Consider the following 25,071-nt stretch of genomic DNA (forward strand, 5'->3'; position numbering starts at 1 on the left):
TTCTCTATAGTTTCTTTCTTCAGGCCAATGTTGATTACAGCCATAGAAGTGATGGTTCCTAATTTTACTTAATTACCAAGGGTTTGTAACTACAGTAGTTCATATTCACATTTAACAAAAATCTCACTTTCCAACAAACACTTCACCAACCCTCTATCCTCCTCACCCAGATGAATTCCTCCTCTCCCTTTGGCTTTGGCACAAACTGCTTTCAGCCATCATTTCCATTTACTGCTAACCTCCCCCTGCCTTTTCTCATTTAAGCAAGGTAGTCCAATTTTGCAATAGTCACATGAAGACCTCCACAACTTGGAAATATTACACACTTTACTGGTAACATCTGATATTAATATTCATTTTCCCTACAACATCTAGGTATATGCCACAAATTGGTCAGAAACATGTCTGGATTTGCAGGGAATGAATGAGTGGAAAAGAGCCATCTATTTATTTAAAGAGCTGCTAGAAGGACAGCACGAGCAGCATACCTATTACGGCACTAGCTCCTACCACAAGACAGAGGGTAAGTGGTTTCACGGTATACTCAAACTGCAGCTTCTTTGTCAACTGACACAAGTTGTATAAAGCAGAAGCAAGTTCCCTCACAAACTATTTATGCAAGTTTATTATTGCAAGAGTGACAGGGCTGGCCATACTGTCACAGTTCCATAGCTCTGCTACGAAACTGATTGCCAGCTCCCTCAAAAAAGCAGAAGAAATTCTTTTCTCATTGTTTTATTGAGTAAATTCCAATAGAATACTCCTTTTGTCGGAAAATAAGGAGGTCTCAGCTAGGCCGTGAGGTGATAGTGCAGAACACAACTCTGCCTTTTAGGGCAGCAAAGCCCCGTGGGTTCATTTTCCTCATGCAGGCATCTCAGCTGCCCTGAATCAGGCACAAGAAACACGCTTGAGCTCTGCCTGCGGTCCCAAAATTCCAGCATGGGCACTCCCACTCCATTTCGCTTTGCCACTGTTGCTGCAGGGGTATGTTTTTAGCTGTGGCATGACAGCCCCTTTGCTTGCACAATGGGGGAAATTGGTTGTGGGTGGAGGACAAAGCAGTGCTTGCAGGACTGTGGGGGCACCATGGGTGGGCAGGGGGACATGAGCACTGCTGCCCCATGTTTCTGTGGTGACGGAGGCTGCAGCCATGCTTAGAGGAGCATCCACAAAGACCAAAGCTCTCCGCAGAAAATGACTGGTGGGTGGTGCTTGTGCTCCAAAAACTGCCATCGTGGCTTGCCTAAGCGATCAAATCCCCATAGCAGCTACAGGGAAATGGGGCTCCCCATCCCTTGCACAGCTTTCATGCCGACAGGCTGGCTACCAGAGCCCCAACCCTGTGTAAAGGGGACCAAGAGGGGCGAGCAGCAAGATGGAAGCCAGCCCGGCCTCGCCTCGCCTCAGCGACAGAGCCGCTTCCCGCCCTCGGTCCCCCCAGGGCAACGGACCGCGTGGCCACGGGTAGACCTGGCCACCCAGAGGTAGACTTGGCCACCATCGGGTAGACCTGGCCACCCTAGCCGACTACGGCCCTCAGGTAGGCCACGCCCCCTTCGTGCTGACCACGCCCTCCTGTGTGGCCACGCCCCCTCCGCGCTCCATCGAAGCGCAGCCTCCTATTGGCCGCCGCGAGCGGAGAGGGCGGGGCCGAAGCCCCGGCGAGTGACGCGCCGCCGCGGTGACGTCACAAGGGGCCGCCCCTCATTCCCCGGCCCGCTTCGGCCGGGGGCAGCTGGGAGCCGGTGCCCGCCGCGCCGCGCCCCCCCCCCGGCCCCCCCCCTCCCCCACCCGCTCTGTCAGGCGGCCCCGGGCGGCGGCGGCGCCTCCGGGCGGCGGGAGGAGGGGCAGGGAGCGCGGGCGGCGCCGCACAAAGGGGCCGGAGAGCCGGGAGCGGAGCCCGGGGCAGGTCAGTCCGCTACGGGCCGGGACCGGGAGCGGGCCGGGGACCGGGAGCGGTTGGGGCGGGCGCTGGCGGTGCCCGGCCGGGGGCGGAGGTGCCGCGCCCTGCGCGCCCCCTGCCCACCGCAACCGCCCCTGCCCTCAGGCCAGGCCACGCCCCCTTCCTCACCCAGGCCACGCCCCCTCGCGCAAACCACGCCCCCTCCGCAGAGGCCACGCCCCCTCCGCAGAGCTTTCGAGGAAACCACGCCGCCCTCCCCTCGCGGGCTCTCATTGGCTACCTCCGGAGAGGGGCGGGGCGAGGCGGCCCCACGTGACGGCCCCTCCCCGAGGCCCCGCCCCTCCCTCCCCGGCCCGCTTCGGCCGGGGGCGGCTGGAACCGGTCGGCGCCCCCCCCCCCCCCTTCCCGGGCTTGGCGCGAGAGCGGCCGTTGGCGGCGGTTGGCGCTGAGGTGATTTGGGGCGGGGGGAGAGGGGCAGCGCCCTCAGAGCCGGTTCCTAACGTACAGCGTCTGTTCTGGCCTCTGGGTAACTATAGGGAGCAGTAAAATTGTGTTTTTCTATTTTTATTTATATTTTTATGATATTTAGTGTTTATTTGTTAATATGCAACCGCGTGGTTGAGCTCTTGTCAGTTGTGTGTTCGTGATGGATGTTTCGCTGAAGAAATAAATCCAGCGGAGGGTGTTTTGGTGTTCTCGCCAAGGCACCCCAACCCATTTCCTGTCATTTTCAACAACTTTGTGTGAAAAGCTGCGGTAGCGCAGCTGAGGCAACGCAGGCGCTTGTCCGTGCTGCCTGCACAGGAATCGGAGAAATGCTGCAAACCTTCAAGTTTTTGTGGCTTAGAACAAAGCAGATGGTTTTGGTCACCCAGCATGCCAGTGAGGGATCTTTGCGTTCAATTCCCAGGGCTGGCTTGGCCTTGTAAGCAGCTGCCTAAGTAGAGGCTGAAATTAGCGTCTTGAAGATATTTCAGTATTGCTGTAAACAGAAGTGACGCTGTTTGGGTTTGGAAGCAGCGCTCAGGCTTTGCCTCTTTCTCAACACCAGCAGAGCCACGTTGGTGACATTCCTGCCTTTGGACCAGAGCAGCGTGTCCGAATCTCGTGTGCCAGTTTGGTTTTCTGTCCGGTGCTTGTGCTGCAATGCAGCAGGAGCGAGCTGCTGACTTTGTGGCTGTCCTTTCCAGCGCAGTCAGGGTGAGGGGAGGGAGGGGGGGGTGGAAGATCCGCCTGGTGGTTCAGCTGGGAATGAGGGAGGTGATGCTGTAATACTGTTTCTAAAAATTCTCCTCCGGTTGCCAGACAGTGTCCTGACAATTCGGAGTGTCCTCTGACGTTGCTCTAAAACCCAGGTGTTGCTATCCAGGTATGTAATTAAGTTACAATAATTTGGTACTTTAGATGTGTCTTATAATGTTGTGACTCCTTCTAAGGAGCAACAACAAGCAGCAAAATCTGTTTTTTATGCTGCTGGTTTAATCAGATTTGAATAGATATCATTTAAATATTAAAAGTACAGACTGAAGTAGTGCAGTTTGTTTGATTGTCATTTTTACTCACAGTATTAGACTAAAGTGTCTCTTAAAACAGTAGTTTTCTTTGGCTAGGCTCCTATTTCTGTGGTGCTGAGCATAGCACCAGCTCTGACAGGTGCTGGATTTTCTCTTGCCGTGCACAGCACAGCTTGGAGGGAGGCAGCACGTCAGTGCAGCTCTTTTCCCTGCAGTGCCTGGTAGCGTTCAAACGCAGGCTTCCCACTGGAGAGAGGTTCGGGGCTGCAGTGCCCTGTGTCAGCCCCGCTCCTACCCGCGTACACTCCTAGCTGTCGAACAGCTTGGCTGGGATTGCGGCACCTTTCCCCTGCTTCAGGCTGGAGCTGGACCTCTGCTTGGGGCTGATAAGTCTCGCCAGTATGTACTTTTAAGGTGGAGAATGTCTGCTTAAAGCAAGAAACGTACTAGCAAAGATCCCGCAGCCTTCCAGATCTTGCTCTTTTGATCTGTGTATGCAAGAGAGGAACGATATTTTGAAATAATTGAGCATGTGTTTACTTTTTGCAGTACTGCGGTAGTCTGCACTGGACTGGTGATGAAATGTGTGCTAACGGTATGAAGGAGCCTGCTTGTGCGCACAGATTGGCTGGTATTTTCCTACAGATATCCAAGCAAATTTAGTAATACAGTGGTTAAAAATATTCTTACATTAAGGATCAGTTGATTGAAGGTATTAAAGTACATTATGTGATTATCTGGTACTCAGGTACTTAGCTTGCTAATTTTAATTAAGTTTTCTGTCTAAACACCTTTGAAAAATCCCATTAAATACCTATATATAAATTTAGATAGCTGGATATATATTTTTTAAAATAACACATTAAAAAGCTACTTCAGTAAGCTCTGTTTTTATCCTCATGGGGAATAAAAGAATTATGTTCTGTCTTAGCCAGTTATCATAGAATAATTCAGGTTGGAGAAGACCTCTAAGATCATCTAGTCCAGCCTTTAACCTAGTGCTGAAGTCCACTACTGAACCGTGCTACTGAGTTCTACATCTGCACGTTTCTTGAAGAGCTCCAGGGAAGGTGACTCAGCCTGGGTCATCCTTAAATGTGACGTTATTTGGCAGAGTTTCAGGATGATGGCTTCACGTCAGACGTTTCTGCCAGTAGTTCACTGCTTAGGGTTTGGGGAGGCAAGTGAGGAAGAGGTGTCCCAGAGTGTCTTTCAGCATAAACCTGCTTCTCTCTGGCTTTCTCAGTGTTGGTTTGCCAAATACAGATTATCCTTAATGGATAAAGTCACTGCAAAGGGCCCAAATCTCTCACAGCCTGGGTCAGCCAGCTTCTAGGAGCTTAAATGAAGCTGGTTTAGTTCACAGTCCAATGGATGTGATGTAGAGAGAACAGAGTTTACAAAGCTGGATGTACTGGAAGAGCAGTATTTTGCTTTTCTTTTAATCTTTTTTTTTTTTTTAATCTTACTATTTTTGTTACAGAAATCTTCCTTTTGTTCTCCCTCTTCAGAAAGCTAATGAAGAATTTCCTGAGGGTTGTTGTGTTTGTTTCTCCTTTCTTCCACCTCCATTAGATGTCAATTTGTAGTTTCCTGCTATACATATTCTATATATATATTTCCTGCTATATATATATATACACATCCAGCCAACCACCCTGCAGTCCTTATGGACATCTCACAGCTGATAAAGTCAGTGTTCCATGGAGTTCTGTCTTAATACAGTTGCCTAAAATGTTGTCTACCTACTTCTAAAAGTTGCCTGTTTATACAAAAAAATAAAATTTAGAGGCCTCTGGGCTTGGAAGTCTGTGATATTCTGTTGTTCTGTGAGTCTAAGACATGCTCAGTGTTTGTAGGCTATGGTATTATATTCCAGGATTGTCCCGGATGACTTGGTGTTTATTATATAAGCCTGAAATGCTGACCCGTGAGCCAGAAGGTTCAAGTTAACTCCAGGCTTGGAATTAATCAAGTCCATGTTCTGGTATATTTTGACTACAGCAAAAAAAATTATCTTGGTCTTCCCCATCCAGGATGACCTCTGTAATCTTCGCTGCCTCATTTGTAGAGGAAAGGTACGGTATTTTCATACGTTAATAGCTGACTGTGTTATGCCAGAAGGAGAGTGTTAAATGTTGTCTTTTCTTCTGAGTGCCTTTAGGGACACAAGGCTGTTTGTCTGCATCTTCTGGAGGTGCCTTCCTAGAATGAGGAGAGGAGAGACTATTATTTAGGGAGTACATTGCCTCCTGTCACTCTTCTTCAGGTGTCAATGAGGAGGAGAAAATTAGCGAAGGAAAGGCTTACAGGACATATTAGAACTGTTTCTCCTTTCTTCCACATGCAGGTTACTGTGCTTAAAGTCTTGGTTGCTTTTCTTATGGGTGTCTGAAGGCAAGTAAGTGGCTTTTTGAAACAGCAGTACAGTGCTTCCCCTCCCGAGGAGAGCTCTGCCTTGCAGCAAGGGAGCCAAGGCTGCGTGTGACCCTGCCCTCTCAGCTGCTGACTTGCCCCTGCCCTGAAGCCTTGCTGCCAGCCTGTGGCGAGGCTGGCTGATGGGCAGGGTTCTGAGTCCAGCTTGAGAAGGCAGCGCAGCACTGCCTCTGGGCTCAGTCAGGGCGCTGCTGCTGCGCAGGCACCATCTCCTCGGGAAGCCTCCGGAGGCTGTGAAAGGTAAGGGCAGAGTGTGCGAGAGTGGCTGTGGCATGGAGGGGAAATGAACTTGTTTCTGTTGGGAAAGCAAGGATCTCTAGGGAGATAAATGTTTGTTTTTTTTTCCTCAAAGTGAAGTGCTGGTAGTGTTGTGTGAGTGTTTACTAGGTAAGATTTGTGTATCCCATGGGGAGATGTCAGATTCAAGTGGTCACTGCTTGCTTGCACAAGGTTTTAGTTGCAGTACCAATAAAAGCTGACCCAGCAGGGAAGGAGGACGCAGGCTGAGGGGCAGCTCTTTGCACCACAAACACACATTTAGTCACAAATAAGTGTGACAGATGTGAATTCAGCTGGAAAGCTTTTGAATCCAGAGGCTGTTTAAAAACAGTCGCACAAGTTGATAAATCTGCTCAACTGAATTTGTTTTATCTTTGCTGATTAGGAAATGTATTACACTTTTTTCCAAAGCTGTTCTAAGAGACTGCACTTCCCCTGGGCAGTCAGTAATGACTGCTGAGCTCTGTTCTCCCCAGCAGTCTGTCTGTACAGGTGTGGGGAGTAGAGGATTTTGTTATTCTGCCTCACCAAAGGCGAGGGAGGTACTGAAAGCCTGAGGGAACATAGTTTAGAACATCGGCTGACACCTACTGGTCAGAGGCTTTTAATGATCAGTCTAGGGTTTCCTTCTGGGAATTAACCTTTGTCTTCTCAGGCGCAGTCAGGACCAGGACAGTTAAACCTCTGTGCTTTTTAGAAACTAGATAGAGCATTTTTGTATCACGTTAAAGTACAGAATGGTTTGTAGGTGCATGATGATACACAACAAAGATTTGATTTATGAACAAAAAGATCTCTGCTGAAATAGAGTTACTGAGTGGACAGACATTATTTCTTCTTTACTGTATACTTGCACAGACTGATCTGCTAGAGAAGATACTTATTTAAAATGAGGTAGTGCTTTAGACCTGAACATAAATGTCAGTACCATACCTGTACCTGCCAGACTGCTAGAAATCATGCCTGAGTTTAGTGGTGTGAACTAGAATTTTCCTTCTCCTGTTGTAAATTTTCTGAGCAGAATTTTGAAGACTTCTCAGTGTGAGTTTATTAAATTTCCTTACAATTAGCTACTGTTGCAGAGAAAAGTAATGTTCTTTGTCAGTCAGTTTAGAAAAGCCCACCAGTGTAGGCTACCTCCCACAAGTAGGTACACAGAACATTTGCAACATGAAGTGAAAAAGGCCTTATAGATTTAATGACAGGGTTTCAGATTTTCGCTAGGAATGGATGGGTAGGTAGTTAATTTGGAGTAGGGTAGCCATGCTGTTTTTCATCGAGGTTAATTTTGTCGTGTTGCATGAGCCTTTGGTAATGGATTTTTATTTTTTTTTACATGGTGAAAATCTGTTCTTGCTTTGGGGAACTGGGTTCAGGCTTCAGCTGCTACCTACCTGCTTTGTAGCCTTTCCCAAGTCACTTCTGCCTCTTTTGGCTCTTCTGCCTTCCCAGTTAAAGGCTGTCCAAGCAAAAACAATCAGCAAACCCAGCCAGGGCCGTGAGCTGTTGGGTGTCATTACAAATACACACCAGTCATTTGTATTTTCTGCTTCAAAGTGAAGTTTTGGTGTCATATTGAACCAGTTTCGAAACTGTACTTTTATTTTTGGCACTGAAGTGTGCTGCATTTTAACCTTCCCGTGTCTATAAATAGCTGCTAAACAAATACTAGAGTGTGTCCCTGCTAACGTACAGACTGCCTAATGACAACAACACAACAAAGTTTGTAAAAGATGTGAGCCCTTTGTGGAATTTCTGTTTATTAGCTGTATTTATTTCTAGCATCAGTACTTTGTTTTTGGTTTTGTGTTTTGTTTTGTTTTTGTTGACAGCAGTGTTACTGTTGAAGCTTACGTGTGGAATGAGGATATGTGACCAGAAATACCTATATTGCTACTGTTTTTTCTCTCCTTTTGTCTTTGAAGAGTTATCTCCCTTGACTTGGCATGAGAGAAATAAGGGAGGAGAAAAAAGAACATAGGGGTGGCAATAATGAAAAAAGGATTAGAAGTGTAGAAGATCTGCAGAGAAAACTGTAGATGTTCAAGCTTCAGACCACAGCTAACTTTGTGATTACTTGGGATCAGTGAGGATTATGAGTATTTTCCCTATGTTTTCCTACCAGCTGACTTTCTTCAGCTTTTTGTGTTTTCAGGGCTTTTTTTAACTCCCGTTGCTCTACACTGTGCCCTTTGAAGGCAAGGCTTGCAGTAGAGCTAGTGCTGAATTTGTCCTGCTTTTGTCCTGTTCAAAAATAATACTAATGTAAACATTCTGCTCGCTTGGATGAAAGGGAGGAAAACAAACCAACAGTGCTATAAAGAGATGGATTAGTTGAGAGCATTGCAGAGTTAATCCTGCATATAATTAGTATGACTGACTGTTCTGCAACCTGTATCGAGAGGAATGTACTTGGGTGATTACAGTTAGCCTAGAAATACCCAAACTTCGATAGGACTACTACCTTCATAAAAAATCTAGAAGCATATTTTTTGTTAATGGGGTGGGATCCTGGTGGCTTTTTTTTCTGATGAAATTATTGTGCATTGGAGGAGGGTAAAAAATTGAGGCAGGGTCAGTCCTCTAACAACTGCCCTGGCTACAGAGTTTACTAGCAGTCCCTTCCTGCTCTGGCGACTTCAAGATAAGGTTGCTTGGTGTTTCTGCTTGCTGCTGTTCCAGGTGAAAGGCTGGAAGCCTTGGTAGGAGCACGGAGCCCAAGGTGATGATGGGCAGTCCTTTGCCTGTGACAGCAGAGAGCTGTCATCTGTCAGAGGTTCTTCCCCTTTTTCCTTCCACGTAGTAGTGCTCATCTGCAAAACTCTTCATGTGTTGTCTTCAGGAGGATGCTGAAGAATAACACAGGGGGACATACGTTAGGGGCTGTCAAAGCCCATTTTAAAGGTCTTACAGTAAAATTTTGAGACCAAAGTTAGTCATAACAGAGGTTTTTTTTTTAATAAAATAATAATAATAAAAAAAAGAGTCCCAAAACTGATGAATGCTGCATACTGTGGATAGTTGCATATGTTATGTTTTTCAGTTGTCTCTTTCTTGTTCCAGTGTTGCAACAGTGTTTTCTGCAGCTGGATGCTATTTTCTGTGGCTGCTGCTGATTTTAAAGAGCTTGCTATTTTTGCTGCTCACTCAAACAGCAATGCCACTACTTGGCTTGCTTCCATATAAGTGGTTGAGATTCATGTTTCTTCTTCTTTAGGACACCAAAAGAAGTTATGTATCATTCCTGAAATGTAGTTGTTCTGTTTTTTTTTCCCCCACTATAGGAGATTTCAGCTTTCCTAAGACAAAAGTTCTGCAAATATGACCTCATCTCAAGTCACTTTTGAAGTAAGAGGACCATCAGCACCAGGTAACCAAATTGAGCTTTTCTTCTTGTATGGTAGAACTAGAAGAAAACTGATTAGAAAAATGTTCAAAAGTTGTCTTACCTGTTGTTTTTTTTTTTTTTCCAGTGGTAAAGGAACACATCAGTTCAATTATCAAAATAAGTCACTGTAAAATACATTAGGAAAAAATTTGACATAGAAATCCACACAGTGTGCTACCTGTTTTCTTGCTCACTGAAATAATTGACTGCTTTAAAATGAGTCTTCTCTACTGGCTTCTTATTCAATGAGAGGGAGTATTTACATTCTGGACTGTAATAGGCATGCATGGACATGTTTGTTCTGTTTTTTCTTTTATTTGTGTCCCTGTTGAAAATTCTTTGTAGTAAGATACGATCTCTACTGGGAGTTGGTGACAGAAAGAACATGAGGCCTAATTCACTATTGTTTGGAAATGCATCAGATAGAAATAAGTAATTTCTCAGGTGATAAGAACAGTGTCACTTGGTCATGATTCCTTTTCATATAGCTGTTACCCTGCATCATGGGATTCTGACAGTGATAGTGTATTTTTGCCTAATGCTATCACAGATTTTCATTTCTGTAAATGCCCATTAGAAATAAATTGATGAGCTTAATGTTTCAATAGCAACCTGTCATAGGAAGTTCTGCTAAGCAAATCCATGTTTAATACACAGAATAACTATTCACAATTACTTTGTTTTCAGTGAGTTTTCCTGACTTTTGGAAAAGCATCAAGTTTGCTCTTTTATTTACTGTTCAGCTTATAAAACCCTTTAACCTCCATTGTATTTACGTTGCTGAACACCAGTCTGAGTTCAGAAATGTTTTAGTCCTTTGGTGTACAGAAATATTTTATACTAGTTTTTTAGTTTTCCTCTGTTTTCTGTTTCAACTATGCTCTTTAGAAACGGGGAATGAATGCTGGAGTAACCCAGAGCGTTCCTGACTTGCATAGGGGAATTAAAATATTTCATTTTTTATGAGTGTTTGTTATATGTGCATTAACATATTGTCACTCTTTGCTTTATGTTACCATGAGGAAAAATTATTTCTGCATGGGTGAAGTAATTTCACAATCTTCTGAGATGTGTAAATAGCTCAGATTGTTCTGCCTGTTGTATTGCCTTGCATTTATCAACCTCACATCAGGTCTTCCCTTGCATCACCAGCCTGCCTTCTTCTGTTACATCCTCTTGATGTTCCATATTTTGCTGATTTTAACTATTGTAATCTGGCAACTAGAAGTCATATCAGAATGTAAGGCATAGAAGAAGTTACTTAAAATGCACACTACAACAACAGTAAGTCATTATCCACACACAATACTCTGTAGAGACTGCAAGGTCTCTGAGCCACCAGTGGTGGTATAATATCTGTCTAATTCATAATTTGGGTCTTAAAAAGAAACCTTCTTGGTTTTGAAGATGACAATTCAGCATCACATAAATAATATGAAGCAATAAAATTTCATTCATCTCCAGCTATCGTGGCAAGGAGATTCCTTAACGTGCAAAATATTCATGGATTCTGAAGAAGTCCAGCAATGGCTCCATGAGCTGATGAGTGAGGATTAACTAGTGGAGTGGAGAAGAAAAAACATGCTGCTTGGCTGAGGAGTTTGTTGCTTCTGGCTTTGGAGCATGTTTCAGAAGTGGTTCTTTGTTCCTTTTCAGTTACTATTCTTATGGCTTTAAGTCGCATTTCCCCGTATCTTTCATCAAACGCAAGGTTAAGCATAGCATAAAATTTCCATCTTCTTTTGTTAAAACAGGTAGAAACGTTAATTTCTTGAGACAAGTGATGAGTGAATTCAATCCAATTGTTGAAATACTTCAGTCAAAAATGTTTCGTCGTAAGCATCTAAAAGACAGTGCAGCAATCATGCAGGTATCCTCCAGTGGTTAAGAACTGAAACATCCTGTGGTCCCTGTTTGAATATGACAAGAAGTGGGTTTAGGATTAAAAAAAAATGCTCCTTTCTCAGCTCTTCAAAGCAGGTTTCTCCATTCAGTTGCTCCAGTGTATACCTCCCTTTTTACCCATGTATCTGTTGAAATTAACACACTGAAATCTTGACCTTCAGCATCAAATTAATTTAAATGTTATTAGTGTTATATGTGCTCAAAGAACAGGATTGTGTAAGCTTTGTTTCTGTAGCCAGCCTGATGTAATACTTACTGCTAAAAATATAACTTGTTTATCAAAGATATGTGGCAAAAGTGTGTAAAATCACTTCTGTTATCTAACTGAGGAATACAAATTGTCAGATCATGTGTAACACCAAGATGTAGCGGTATTCCATTGTGCTTATTGCTTTGACCATCATCTTTAGGAACTCCGAAGGAAGCTAATAACAACAAAATGGTAGCTAACAGTAGCAGCTAAATGTGAAATTATGTACAGATTGGCAAAATTCCTGTTACAGACCAATACCAGCTGGCATAACGGTTGTGGTTTGTGGGGGAAAGAAGGGCTAAAAACATTAGAAAAGCTTTGACATCTGTGCCATGTTAGACTTCTGTGTTGAGAGTTTGGGAACTGAACTTTGACAGACAATATGGACATGGAGCCTTTGGTAAGGAGCAATGTTTTTATAGCATTTTGGAGAAAACTTCAAAATAAAAAATGAATAGAACTCCAGGTCCTATGAGGCTATAAATCATTAGTGTAGCTAACCAGTGCAGTGTTGCAAGTCATGCTCTCTTTGCCCTGTTTGCAGTGTTTCCACTGTTGTGATGGTGCTGTCACTAGCCAAGTTGTCTTTGGGTATGTAACTTCCTTTTACTGATGAGATCTGCAACAACAAATAGCATCAGGAAGATGTAGATCCTGCTCCAGTGGCTGGTTACAAAGAATTGCTTGGAGATGCCATTTGGATAGCATTAAGAGGTGACAAGAGGTTGCTTCTGCTTATGACAGTGTTGATGTGCTTGGTTTTGACCAGGAAGGAGGGTGTTGAGATGCAGCCTCATGAAAGGAGAGAAGGAGAGAAGCAGCTTTGGTGTTCTAGAGCTGTTAGCAGTTCTATGAATGGCAACAATTATTTAAAACACCACACTGAGTCTGTCAGATCACCTTGGCGAGGAGTTGGTGAGACAGGAGTGAGTCCTCACCTTGGATGATCAGGTGTTGTGTCCTCATCACTCGCATTTCCTGTTGATGTCAGTAGTTCCAGCTACAGGGTGGAAAGGCAGCAGAGGAATGATGCTTTGACTCGCTCCCTCTAGCCAGACTACTTCTGGAGTTAACACTGGCAGTGAAGCCTACACGCTGGCATAAACTCATGACATGGAGCACTTAGTTTTTGTCTCATCCTAGCGGAAGGAAAATTGTCACTGGTTACTGGCTGTGACTTGTGTAGGTCTTCATCAGGGCACAGCGCTGTACCAACAGATGGTTAGGGGGTTGAAGATTAGCTAAGAGAAAAAATAAACAAAAACAAGCCTACTGAGTTTAGAATTGCCTTGGGGAAGACAGTTCCCCTATATGCATTTTTCTTGTGCTTTTCCGCAAACAGCATTTCACAAATCCCAATTCAACCATGTGATGTGAAGCGAGTTTAGGAGTGACTGTGCATCCTGTTCAAATGTTGACTCTTGTGTATTGTACCTTGCGGAGTGATAAGTCTTCACCGTACGGTCACACTATTTTGTTTGTTTGGTGGTGGTGGATGGTTTTTTTTAGATTGCTCTTCAGGGATTGCCTGGCATTTACACAAAGATGAACTAAATGCTGCCATTTCAAAGGAATATTAAAAAAATTCTCACTCCTGTTTAATATCTTCAGTCAGCAGATGCGTGGTATTTAAGTGGTTTTCCCTTCCTCCTTCACCTTCCCCTGAAAAAAAAACAAAAAACAAAAAAAAAAAACAACAAAAAAAAACCAGTCATGTGCCCCAGTGGGGTGGAAAGAGTAAAACACCTGACTGGCAGTTGTGTGCAGTAACTTGCACAATAAATGTATTCATACTGCACACACAAAAAAAAAATCAGCTTTTTTGCAAAAGCCTGGATTTTTTTAATGAGTTGGAAGACAAGATTTTTAGTTGGGGGGAAAAAATAGTTTAGGTTTTAAATTATTATTATTTTTTTGTTTAAAAAGAAGGAATTAATCTATTAATCTTAATTCCTCACATTTGCATGTCTGCAGTGCTCTTTTATAAAAAATATGGTGGTGTCTTTTATTAGGTGAACCTGTATACCTGGAAAGGATGGACTCTGTTCTAGAGGCATAAGTACATCCTCAAAGGTCTTACTTCAGATTTCAGTTTTGAAGTACCAGCTGTGATATTTAGCATAGTAAAAGGTAGTGTCTATGTAACCTACATCTTGCACTTTGTATTTTAAGATTGAGATTATTGTACCCCCAGCACTTTACTACTGCTTTCCCAGTATGAAAACAGGAAATCACCATCAGATGTTTGCGTCTTGCTTTTGTCAAGACTGATATTTGTTTCTCCAAGACTTTTCAGCTGTCAGTTTGATCCCTGCTGTTTCTGTTCATCAGGCACCACCACCCCTAACCTTAAAATAACCTGAAGAGATTACTTTAACTTCAGCTGAATGTTCTCATGCCTGTTGTGGTGTAAGGGTTTCTTTGTTTGAAATGTCACATTTATACATGCCATTTAGATAATGAAGTTCATTTCAGTACATATTCTTGTTAATACATTTTTTTTGAGAAGTGGCTCTAGCACTGTGGTAGTTCTTCTATTTTGCATGGAAAGACTAAAAGGTTAAGCAGATGATGAATAAGCATAACAGCTTCATACTTCCTCCTCCCGTAATAGATTCTTCTTATTGCTTCTAAAAATATTGTTGAATTACTGTGGAAAGCAAAATACTAATTTTGCCTTTCCAATTGTATTTATTGTTGTTGTTTTAATTGTATGTTGGTTTTATGTTGAAAAGCAAGGATAAATTGCAGTGTTAACTTCAACTCTTGCGTTTCCCAGAGTTAAGTATTTCTGTGATACTGTTTTTTGTTTTTACTGTGTGCATGCATTATGGTAGACAGTACGCAATGCTTTTTGTGTGACAACTGTACATTTTCACTTCCAGTTAAAAAATGAAAGCGTAGCAGCTAAGTTGATTTTATTTCTCACACGAATGAAGCTGAATGTTCTTGTGGGAATTATGCTATCAGCCTCCTATTTTGCCTGTGCTTCTAGGTTATTTATGCGAATCTTAGAAAATTACTTTTTTTGACTTGTACATTAGTACTTGTGTATGGACTTACACACCCACATATGAAAAAAATGTTTTATATTGACAATAAGAATTTTACATTAAAAATTTGCCTTCTGTTTCCAAGTTGTTTGTTTGTTTGTTTGTTTCCAAACAACATAACTGTAGGAGGATTTGGAAGCCAACCCTTTTAGGGGTTTGGCTTGTTACTAATGCCTCTCTCAGAGAGATCTTTGGAAAACACAACACTGTTTTAATTTTAGGTAGGGAAAAATACCTTTTTCAACCAAAAAGAGGGAGTTTGGGTGGGTGACACTGTGTATGTGTTAAAATTATTTGAAGGTTTGACCATGTAGACTGCATTTAGTAATTCCATATAGGCTTGAGTAATTAAGTCTTTTTTTTTCCTGTTTGTTCTTTTTTTATTAGGAGAAGTATTTGCAATATGTGGGAGCTGCAGTGCTTTGGGAAACTGGAATCCACAAGCTGCAGTAGTCCTCCAAACCGATGATTGGTAAGATTTTTTGTTGTGGTGTTTTTTTTTTTTTTTGTTAGTTTGTTTTTCCTTAGAAGTAACTGCAGTTCTGCGGCAACAAACTTGTTCTGGCTCATAGTTCCTAAATTATTAGGCTATATGTGCTATTAGTAAAACTCTCCAGAATTTCTTGTGTCGCCCTTGAACGCTTTGATGCTTAGGAATGCGTCTAAGGTAATGTTCAATTTGAGTATGTTTTCAAGTTATGAATGATGTTTCTACCATTGTTGCGGAATAGTTCAGAAGTACGGTTGTAGACACTTGAAATAAGAGGCTGCTAAGGATCACTTTCACTCCTGTAATGGAGCATACAGGAGGTTATGGGAGATGTTCATAGTGTTTAGCTCTTAACCTGTATAAGCTCTTAGAGTGCCTATAAAGAGATGAGAAGATGATTTTAAAACAAGACTTCTGTTAAAAGTCTTAAGTGTTTTGTATCTATATGAAGATGAGCGTATACAAGAACAGTCTAGACATGGCAGAGGGATACAGTATTCTTTTAAATTTGAGCTCTACCTATCATTATTCATCTATATGATGCAGGAAATAGGGCTCAAAGGATGTATCTGTAGTTCTGCCAGTGGCTTGCTGATCTTGCATGAATCCCTGAATTTCAGCATGTTTTCCCTACCAGTTAAAGGAAGATGAGAGTTCTTCAGATCTGTAGATTAGAAAGTGCAGTTTCCGTTCGAAGTACTTATTGTGTTTTTTTTGCATGCTTGGCTACCCTTGTGTCTTTCCAAACAGCTCTGTCACTACTTCAACATTGGTAGGGAATGGCTGAAGCATTGACGCAGAATGGCTAAACCAATTCAGTTTGATACTAAATCATAATATGAAGTAACCTGTAAAACGTGTTGAGCCTCACCTACTGTTTTGAACACCATGGTGCAAACTCAGTTTTGTCATCAAAGTTGCAAACAATGCCAAAGTATTTGTTTAACCATTATGCTTATATTTCTATGATAAATTATTGTACTGACTTAAGGAAAAAAAAAAAAAAGAAAAAGGAAAGCAACAAAGTGAGAAAAAACAAATGTACTCAGATAGGAAAATGATAATCCAAGCAAATGTGGTTTGTGTCTCTATGAATAAATCAGTTGTATTGTTTGTATTTTTAGATGACAGTAGAGCTGTTAAGCTAAAATAGTATTTAGAACTTTGGATAAAACTTCAGAAAACTTGAGATGAAATTCTTGAAATTGTTCTCTTTCCACAGTGAATTATGGAAAGCTACTGTAGAGCTTGTTAGAGGTGTTCCTGTTAAATATCGGTATTTTAAAGGGTACTTCTTAGAACCTAAGGTACGTACAACTTTTTTAAGTTGGGTCATCTTCTGTGATTTGAAATAAAAAGGATTTTCTGAGTTAATCTTGAGGTTTTTAGAAAGAAATCTTAATTGCAACATATGCTTGTGGAAATGACAATTCACTTCTGGAGATATGTGACCGTATACAGTTAACTTAAGTTATTTTGGTTAAAATGTCTTTTGTCTTTTACCCTTGTTAGTGCTTTGGATATTGAATTCCAAGGGTATTGAAATGCCTGAGACTATTATAAAGCTTAAGCAGTATGGAGAATTTTTTATTAAGTATAATAGGGCTACAATAACTTACTTAAATGAAGACTTAAGTAGGGCAAGGATCTTCAGCATGGATGCAAGAGGTAGTAGGAGGAAAAACGCTTAATGTGAACAGCTTTATTTAAATTTGCCTAATCTACTACAGTTTTAAAACTGCTGAAGATACTTGGGTAAAATATGAGAAGTATTATCTAGCCTTTGTGCTGCATAATTAATACATGTTAATTTCTTCGAGTGAAGATGAAACAAGGAATGGGACAGCCTGGTGTTTTCTCTAGGTTTGTATACACCTATTTGCATGACCTGACTGAAGAGGCAGAGATGTGCTTTTTTTTTTGTTTGTTTGTTTTTGCAGGTATTGATGTAAAAGTTGCATGAGAGTTGAATATATTTGGCAGTATACTGGTCTGTAGAAGTCATACTAGGATGGGGGAGGAAGCTCTTTCTTTTTCAGACTAGGGATGAAATTGCACACAGAAAAATAAAAAAGTCAAGACTAATTTGGAAACTAAGCAGCTACTCTTCAGCTGTTTTTCTTGATAACACATAATAGCTGTAAGAAGTAATCCGTTTAAAGTTATCTTTGCTGTCTTGCTTACTCTATTAATATCCTGTAGCTATTTACCTTGGGCTTTAGTTCTTCTTTGAAATAGGGATTATGAAGGCTACAGCTAAACATGCAGAGGAGTTGTGGAATAAGCTGGTCTATATATATATATATTAATATTTTAAATTATTGAAAAGCTTGGAAGCTTTTGTCAGTTGAACTCAGCCTTCTTTCACTGAAGTGTTAATGGAGGTGTCATGAAAATTCTCAGTGAAGGATACTAATTGAAATGGAACTTGAAACTGTTCTGCTTTTTATTATGGCAAGTGAAACAGTCTAATCTGAAACTGATACTTGCGTTGTTACTTTGAGGTAAAAGAAGGGAAGGCCAATAATAGTTTTTGGTTTGTTTTCTGGTGGCTTTTTTTTTTTTTTTTTTTTTTTGAGGCCAAAAGTAGGTCAGATTTTATGGCCTAGTAGATTGGTTGGACTCATCTTTCTCACAAATGCCTATAGGCTTAAAATGTAAGCAATACCGCCTTAGGATAACCACACTTAGAAAAGATTGCAGAAAAAGTGCTCACAGACAACACAGTTTCTGTTTTAACAGTTGAATAAGTTCACAATATGTATTGGTGAGTGTGTTTCTTTAAGTAGGTGCTCTGTATCGTGCACGCTTTATGTACCGTGTGATGCAGAGTCTGCCAAGGTAAGTATGAATTTTATGGAATAACAGCATAAAGAGCTCCTATATTTAAAAAAATAATTAAAAAAAAAAAAACACCCTACAAAACCAAGTATGTGAATTGCCAGGGTACATGGTTATCTGCTTAGCAGTCTCTAACCTGTACCTGTTAAGTATCCAGTACCACAGAACCTTTTCTCATAAAATACATTATTTTGTAGTTGGGGTCTTTGCCCTCAGTGTTTTCCTTTCTGTAATTTTTTTGAAGAACAAAGAAAAAGCAGGGTCTCTTCATTCTAACAGGCATGTAATATACCCTAGAATGCAAATGAGTCTGTGGAGGACTTCAGCATTAACAACCCTGTTAAGGATAAGATCCTTCTAAATTAAATTCTCAATATTTTTATTTCAATAAATGTGTTTGAATTGCATGTGATTTATCTTCTAAATTGGATAAGCTTGCAATATATGATCCTTCAAACACTGCTAACATTTTATTAGTGCAATTCTATATGTCATGGTCTGTAGTTTGATAACTTAACTATGTGTAGACTTAAATACGTGTTGAAGTCTGCATATGTCAATTTTACACGACATAATTGATTAAGCAATGTTGAAGATAGATCTGTTTTAAGTTATCATATCCTTCCTTTCTGAAACAACTGCATCTTTGAAGGTGCTTGAGATGATCACATCAGCATGGGTGCATGTTGGCCAAGTAGGGGTGGTGCATGTTTACACAGAGAAATGATCGTTTCCATATCCAAAATGTTACTACAGACTAGATGGGAAAATAAATACAACAATTCACGTTTTGGAAACAACAAATAAAGAGTATTTTTCACACATGAAAAAAAAAAAGTTGTCACCTGATCTGATCTCTGTTACTATTTTGCTTGAAGGGTAGTACAATGTCATGGGAAGTTTGGCTGGTTGGCAGTAAACTATTTTGATGTTAACATGATTGTGGTTACATAAATAGAGCATTATTTTATACTTAACATAGAAATGTATAGAATATTTAGAAATAGGAGTACAAATAAATGAACTTATACATAAAAAATACCTTACTAAAATATCTGTACAAGTCTTGAATTCTTGAATATTAAGAGTTTCTAACATTGTGAACATTTTAATGATTATATGAGTCATCCTAAGACTTTCAAAAGAAAACTAAATAAAGGATTTGGTGAAACAAGACAGTAATTTCAACTGGTTTGCTCCAGGTTTGTTTTTGTCTTAAGCAAAGTCCAGTACCAATTACCTTACTGTGATGGTCTTACAATCTTTTATTCTAAACATAGGTTCTGTTTGATTGAAAGAGGGAGAAAAACACCAACAACCTGCTTACCTGGCTTCAAATTTAAATCTTGTGGATAGCGTATGTTTGAGGAGAACGTTTTATGTACTGTTTGTGTGATATGTTTGAAAACGTTAGTAAGGTCAATACCTTATTCTGTTTAGCTGTGTTCTATATTTGTTTTTCCAACAGTAAGCAAGCATGGAAGTTCAGGGTTATTTCTTTCAAGGAAATGTGCAGTAGCTATGTGTGTGTGTAGTGGGATTTTAAAAATTGTATTGGTGAACGTCTCACATGTGTAAGAATACTGCTTTACTATAGATATTTTAAATAAGACTTGCATTTTTGCTGAAATACAAACACGTCAAATCCATCTAGTGCTTGGAATATAATAATCAGGGTGAAATTTAGGTCTAGGCCCAGTAATTTCTCTAGTAGCAAAGTGCCTTAGAAAACCTGTTGCCAGGCTGATAACTGGTGGTTAATCTGCTGATAACAGAGGAGCACTGCTGCTGTGAGTACGCTGAGGTAGCAGGCTGTATTCAGCTGCTGCTTGAAGTATCTTAGAGGTGCTGTTGCCTTGTGAATTAAGTGACGCTGAGTCTACGGCTATTGTTGTTTCATTGGTCTTTTGCTTAATTATTGTCTCTTATTTGGTACTGAAATCTGGAGGTGTTTCTGTCAGAAATCCACCACAGGCAGTGAAGTCTAATTCATTTAGCTCTGACCTGTTCTTGAGGCACATCAATATCCACTCCTGCAATAGAGTTTCAAGAAGTTAGCTGTAAAGTGCAATTGGTTAAATGTCGTTGTGGTCTTTGTTTATTTTGTTTTGTTTTGATTTTTAAGCTCACCTTGTTTTTCCTAGTGTCTACTCTGTTGTGTTGCCTCGGATCAGGAATCTTGGCACTGGCCTCCTAAACTGTCATTTAAACATCCAAAGAAGTGCCTTAATTTTTCAATTGTACTGAGCACCCAAGCACTTCATCAGACTGCTTTGAACTTCTGGAAGCCACCTCATGTTATGTAGGCCTTTTACCCTGCATTTCAAAACGTCTCATGACTTACTGGGGGGTCCCCAGCCCCTGACAGTGTGCGAAGACTTTTTTTAGAAGATTCCTTTAAGTCTTTTCATAGCTTTTTTAAATTGCATCAAATGGTCAGTCAAAGATCAAGGATTATAATTCTATGGACCTGATTTAAAATAAATTCTCTGTGTTGGTAGAGAGGAGTTCATGACATACAGTGCCACTCCGTATAATCTCTGTGTACTGCCCCCAGGGATGCTTGGTGTGACACTTGGGTACTTGTCCTCTAAAGGCTGTCCTAGCAGAGGCTGGCTTTTTAGGGAACAATACCATGCAATAAATGTTGATGACACATCATCATTTGCTACAGGCTGGTCTGGACAGGACTAATGTTGGTATATATTGCTGAAATTGCATCAGTATTCTAACATCACTGGAACAATGACTAATGTGTAATGAAAACAGTTGCAGTTATTTAAATTCATATAGGCACAAAATCCAGGGATTGTGAGAGAGCTCTCAGTCACATCTGCTCACACTTGCTAATCCATTGCGCTTCTTTTCTAGGTAGTTTTGCTTACCTCCTTGTTTTTAGTATGGAAATTGAGGGTTTCTGGGATTAAATGCATAATCAGCTCACTGTATCTCTTCCAGGGGGTGAAATTTTAACTATATCCAGTGTGTTGTGCTTATTGTTGGAATAACATTACTCAGATTTTGATTCTTAATTTTTTTAACATAAAAGTGAAATGTGGAATTACAGTAGTGTATTTATCCTTTCAGAAATAAGCTGTTATTATATTTTAATATGATATGTTGATTGTTTCTACAAGTAGAAGCTTTTGTTTGCCTTTTTATAGGAAACAGCCTAATGCATGCTAGGACAGATTTTCATTCCCCAGCTTTGCAAACTGCAAGTTCTGCATGTGTTTATGGGACCTGCTGTTGGAGAACTTGCAGGCTTATGTGCTGTTAGGAAACGGTAGCCACTCTGCTAGCAAACACAGATTTCAGCTTTGAAAATGGGAATTCTATACACAAGCGTGGATCTGCTGTGAAAAATGGGAGGGGAAAAACTTCTGAGCTTTCCTACAAGTCCATAAGAACGAGTATTGTGGCAACAGCAGAGGAAAGGATTAAAATTACCCTGTAACAGGAATCAATGAAAACAATAATACCATCTTATTTTATGCATATTTATCTGTATTATATCTTTAAAGCAGAACTTTAAACATTTGTGTTTTCTCCTGACGTGACTGTTAAGTATGGACACTTCTGAAATCACTAGAAAAATCAGTCTGCACTCTGAATCTTAGCTAAAAGCCAACCCTTCCTCCTGAGCACTTCTCAAACCTTTGGCACTTGCTCTTACAAAACCAAACCATAGTAGGTTAAATGTGTTTGATGGTCAAGAAATACCATCAGTTGATAAAGAATTTACTTAGTGGGCTGTAAGACAACAAAGTATTCAGATACCCGGATCTGCTGACTTGGAATCATGTCTGGGTGTGCGTGTTGATCTGAAATCTGTTTAAACAAGAACCTGAAGTACTGGGACAAGTTGCCATTGAAGTCGATATGACTCAGGTAGGCAGTAGTAGCTAGTCTTTCTGAAATTGAGCCATTTAGGCCCAAAGCACAAAAAGGACAAATTCTTCAGCTACTTGATGGCATTTTTAATGACTCCACACCATGTTAGGGAAACCTGACAACCTCCGAAGGTGACTGAGCTGGGATTCAGGCATATTCTGTCTGTTGTTAAGCACTGGTTGCCTGAAAGTTTTAACCTGGAAAGCATTTTCAAGTGGTACTGTTTTGAAAAAAGAGATTGAGCTACTGTTCTGTTCATCTGTTTAAGTATAGACTACAATTGTCAACAAAACTAATTTTTAATGGAAGAATCTAATTTATCCTGCTTCGAACAGAACAGTCTGCAGGGAGCTTCACTGCTGGCTGATTGCGTTGTGCCAGTGTGTTTTTCCTTCTGAGGCAGTAAAATTCCATTTCTGCTTTAATTGGATGGTAGCTAACTTGTTCTATATATACCACAAGTAGAATAACTGTGTTAGATAGACTTGGAATTATTTGAGCAAATTGTGAGGGAGAAACCACCCCAGCAGCTCCTAACTGCATGAATAGATGCTGGGTGCTGTTGAGAATTTCAGAGATGTGGCTTAAGTGAATTCTTCTTATAAATTGCTGCAGGAGTAGAAAATGCACGTAATGAGTTCAGAGATGCTTTTTTGTATTCGAAGGAGACTATGCTAGTTCAGCGGAGTAGCTATAAGCAGCAAAGATTTAGTCGTTCCATTTAATGTCTCCATCCTGTTGGACTTTTTCAAGTTTTGTCATATGTAGTGTGACACATCAGGTAGTAAGTTGTAAGGGGGTAAGAACCAAGCCTGACCTGTTTGCTTTCTTTCTTGCTTTCTTTCTTTCTTTCTCTTTCATTCTCTTTCTCTGTCCTGTTCTTTTTTTCTTTCTTAAATTTATAAGTTTAGTTCACAACCATCCCAAACAGATTCATGGGTAGAAAATCAGATATAACAAAAGAAATTATTGCAGACATTTAACTTTTAAATTACAGACTATCGATGGTCCCTGCGAAGTCATAGTTCACACGTGGGAGACTCATCTACAACCACGATCAATTACCCCTTTAGGTATGGGCATCAACTGCATCTGTTTGAGGCATATGCATAAGATTGCTAATATGCTGCACATTGGTTTAGAGGGATTGATAATGAAAGCTTTAAAATACTTAAATATATTACTGTGTTGGAGGTATAAACATTTTTTTTTTTGCACAACATGGACCTTACTCTCAAAAAAAAAAAAAAGTGTATATATATATATATATATCTGTAAGTGGCTTAAAAATTGAGTGGGTGTAAAATTTTTTGCTGCCATCCTTAAGATCATGTGGGTTGTTTTCATGAACTTTTAAAGTAATAGTTTTTTGTAATTTAATTCTTTGAGACTAAGGATCCATATTTTCATTTCCAGAGAATGTGGGGAGGGGGAGGGTGTGAATTCACTACTGTTTTTGTTTAAATACCATTCCACCAGTAAATTTTTAAAGCAAAACTTTTTAATTAGGCTTCTTTAAATGAATGGCTTCATGTAAAAAGAGACATGAATGAGCTAATTTACCCGGCAATTTAGCAGAAATTTATTTTGCTGGAAGAAAGGGTGGCATGCAGACTTGTGTACAAGTTTCTAATGCTTTTCTGAGATGGGAAAATATGGGTTTCTTTGCTTTTTTATTTTTTTTGTTAAGAGTGTTTGAAATAACCTTTGAATGTAGCTTGTAATTCAGATATGCTGCTATAGGATGGCATGTTTTAAGCACTTGTCTCTTCTAGGATATGAAAAATGTTATTTTCTCCACACTTAAAAGTATACATCTATTGAGTATCTTCTGATTCATTGAAAGAATACTTCTTTTAGAAAGCAGCTTGTATTAAAGAAGCTGTAAATAGTGAATAGTGCCATGATCACTGTTTTGGGGGGGTTAACTTAATTTAAATTAGTGCAGTTAAGTGTTGGTGTTCCTGTAACAAAGTGATGTTTTTATATTCCTAAGGACCTAATTAGGGAAGCAGCCCACCCTCTGTTAGGGTTAAGAATTTCTCTCAATTCAGATAACTTCGTTCATGCAGTTAGGATTTTTTTATTTTTTTTTTGAGTACCACTCAGTGCTTTTTGTCTCCTTAGTAACTGATTAATGTCAAAAATAGCCTCTGCAGAATTCTGTGGTTAAAGATGCATTTTTTTTTATTTTTTTTTTTTAACGGACCATGGAGTTTAAGTTAACTTTTGTCACAGAAGCTAACTTTACCCAGGATCTGTTCGTATGAAATAGGGGCTTTCTTCATAAGCAGTCTTTTAAGAAAATGCAGCAAAACCAGGATGTTAGCACTTGGTCATTATGATCCTGAATTGTTGCCTAATGGTTTTTAAAAATGGAGGGCAGGACTATGATTCTTCCTAGAAAAGGATAGGGTTCATGGCTGTAATGACAACATTTTCTTAAAGTTTGTTTTGAGTAACTTGTAGTTTGTGCAGATTGCTGCAATTCTGTTAACGTTGATGAATTGCTTAGCGCATAAAGATTTTAGTTACTAAAACTTTGCAGAGGGTAAGGATGAAAGGAATTGTGGAGCATTTTGAGTCTTTCATCCTAGGATAGGGTTTCTCTCACATGGACAGAATAAGCAGGCTGGACAGAATCGAAAGACTCGCTTGATTTAGAAGCTTTAAATGTGCAGGAGAACAGCTTTCTTGTAAGTTTGCAAGAAACTTGAATGTCTTGGACACTAACAAGCATTTTAGATTCTAGTAGGACAGAGATGTTATGAGCAAACTGCAAAACTACACAGCCTTCTTGCTTTTTCTGAGTTCAGATTACTTCAGGTAACACAGGCATTTCGTGTGTTGATAGGTTTTTCCTGTAGAAAAAGCACAAAATTGGAAAAAACTTTATAGTAGGTTGCAATCAACATGCTTGTTTGTTTCACTTTTTCCTACTTTTTATTAGACACACGTTTTGGTAATGAAGTGGAAAGGTAGAATTTAACTTGGCAAAGATTCCTTTTAGTATGCATGCTAATAAGAATCTTTCATGCTTTTTTTCCCCTCCTTTCAATTCTAGAAAATGAAATGACCATTGACGATGGATACTTTGGAATCCATAGTAAGT

General features: G+C 40.2%; 1 protein-coding gene across 5 annotated transcripts in view; it reads left to right on the forward strand.

Moving 5' to 3' along the window:
• Positions 1 to 1,727: 1,727 nt before the first annotated feature.
• GPCPD1 (glycerophosphocholine phosphodiesterase 1) overlaps positions 1,728 to 25,071 on the forward strand; it is a 43,067-nt gene continuing 19,723 nt past the window's right edge. For 2 of the 5 annotated variants that reach the window (XM_084285329.1, XM_084285333.1), the window contains exons 1-6: positions 1,728 to 1,912; positions 9,420 to 9,505; positions 15,122 to 15,206; positions 16,447 to 16,531; positions 22,957 to 23,032; positions 25,024 to 25,065. In XM_084285329.1, coding sequence (XP_084141455.1) covers positions 9,457 to 9,505; positions 15,122 to 15,206; positions 16,447 to 16,531; positions 22,957 to 23,032; positions 25,024 to 25,065 — 337 coding nt within the window. In that variant the 5' untranslated portion in view covers positions 1,728 to 1,912; positions 9,420 to 9,456. Of the gene's footprint in view, positions 1,913 to 2,298; positions 2,433 to 3,211; positions 3,276 to 9,419; positions 9,506 to 15,121; positions 15,207 to 16,446; positions 16,532 to 22,956; positions 23,033 to 25,023; positions 25,066 to 25,071 lie in introns of those variants that run through there. The other 3 variants (XM_084285330.1, XM_084285331.1, XM_084285332.1) reach the window with 3 other exon arrangements.

Source organism: Netta rufina, assembly GCF_964035555.1.
Source record: "Netta rufina genome assembly, chromosome: 3".
Taxonomy (NCBI): Eukaryota; Metazoa; Chordata; class Aves; order Anseriformes; family Anatidae; genus Netta; species Netta rufina.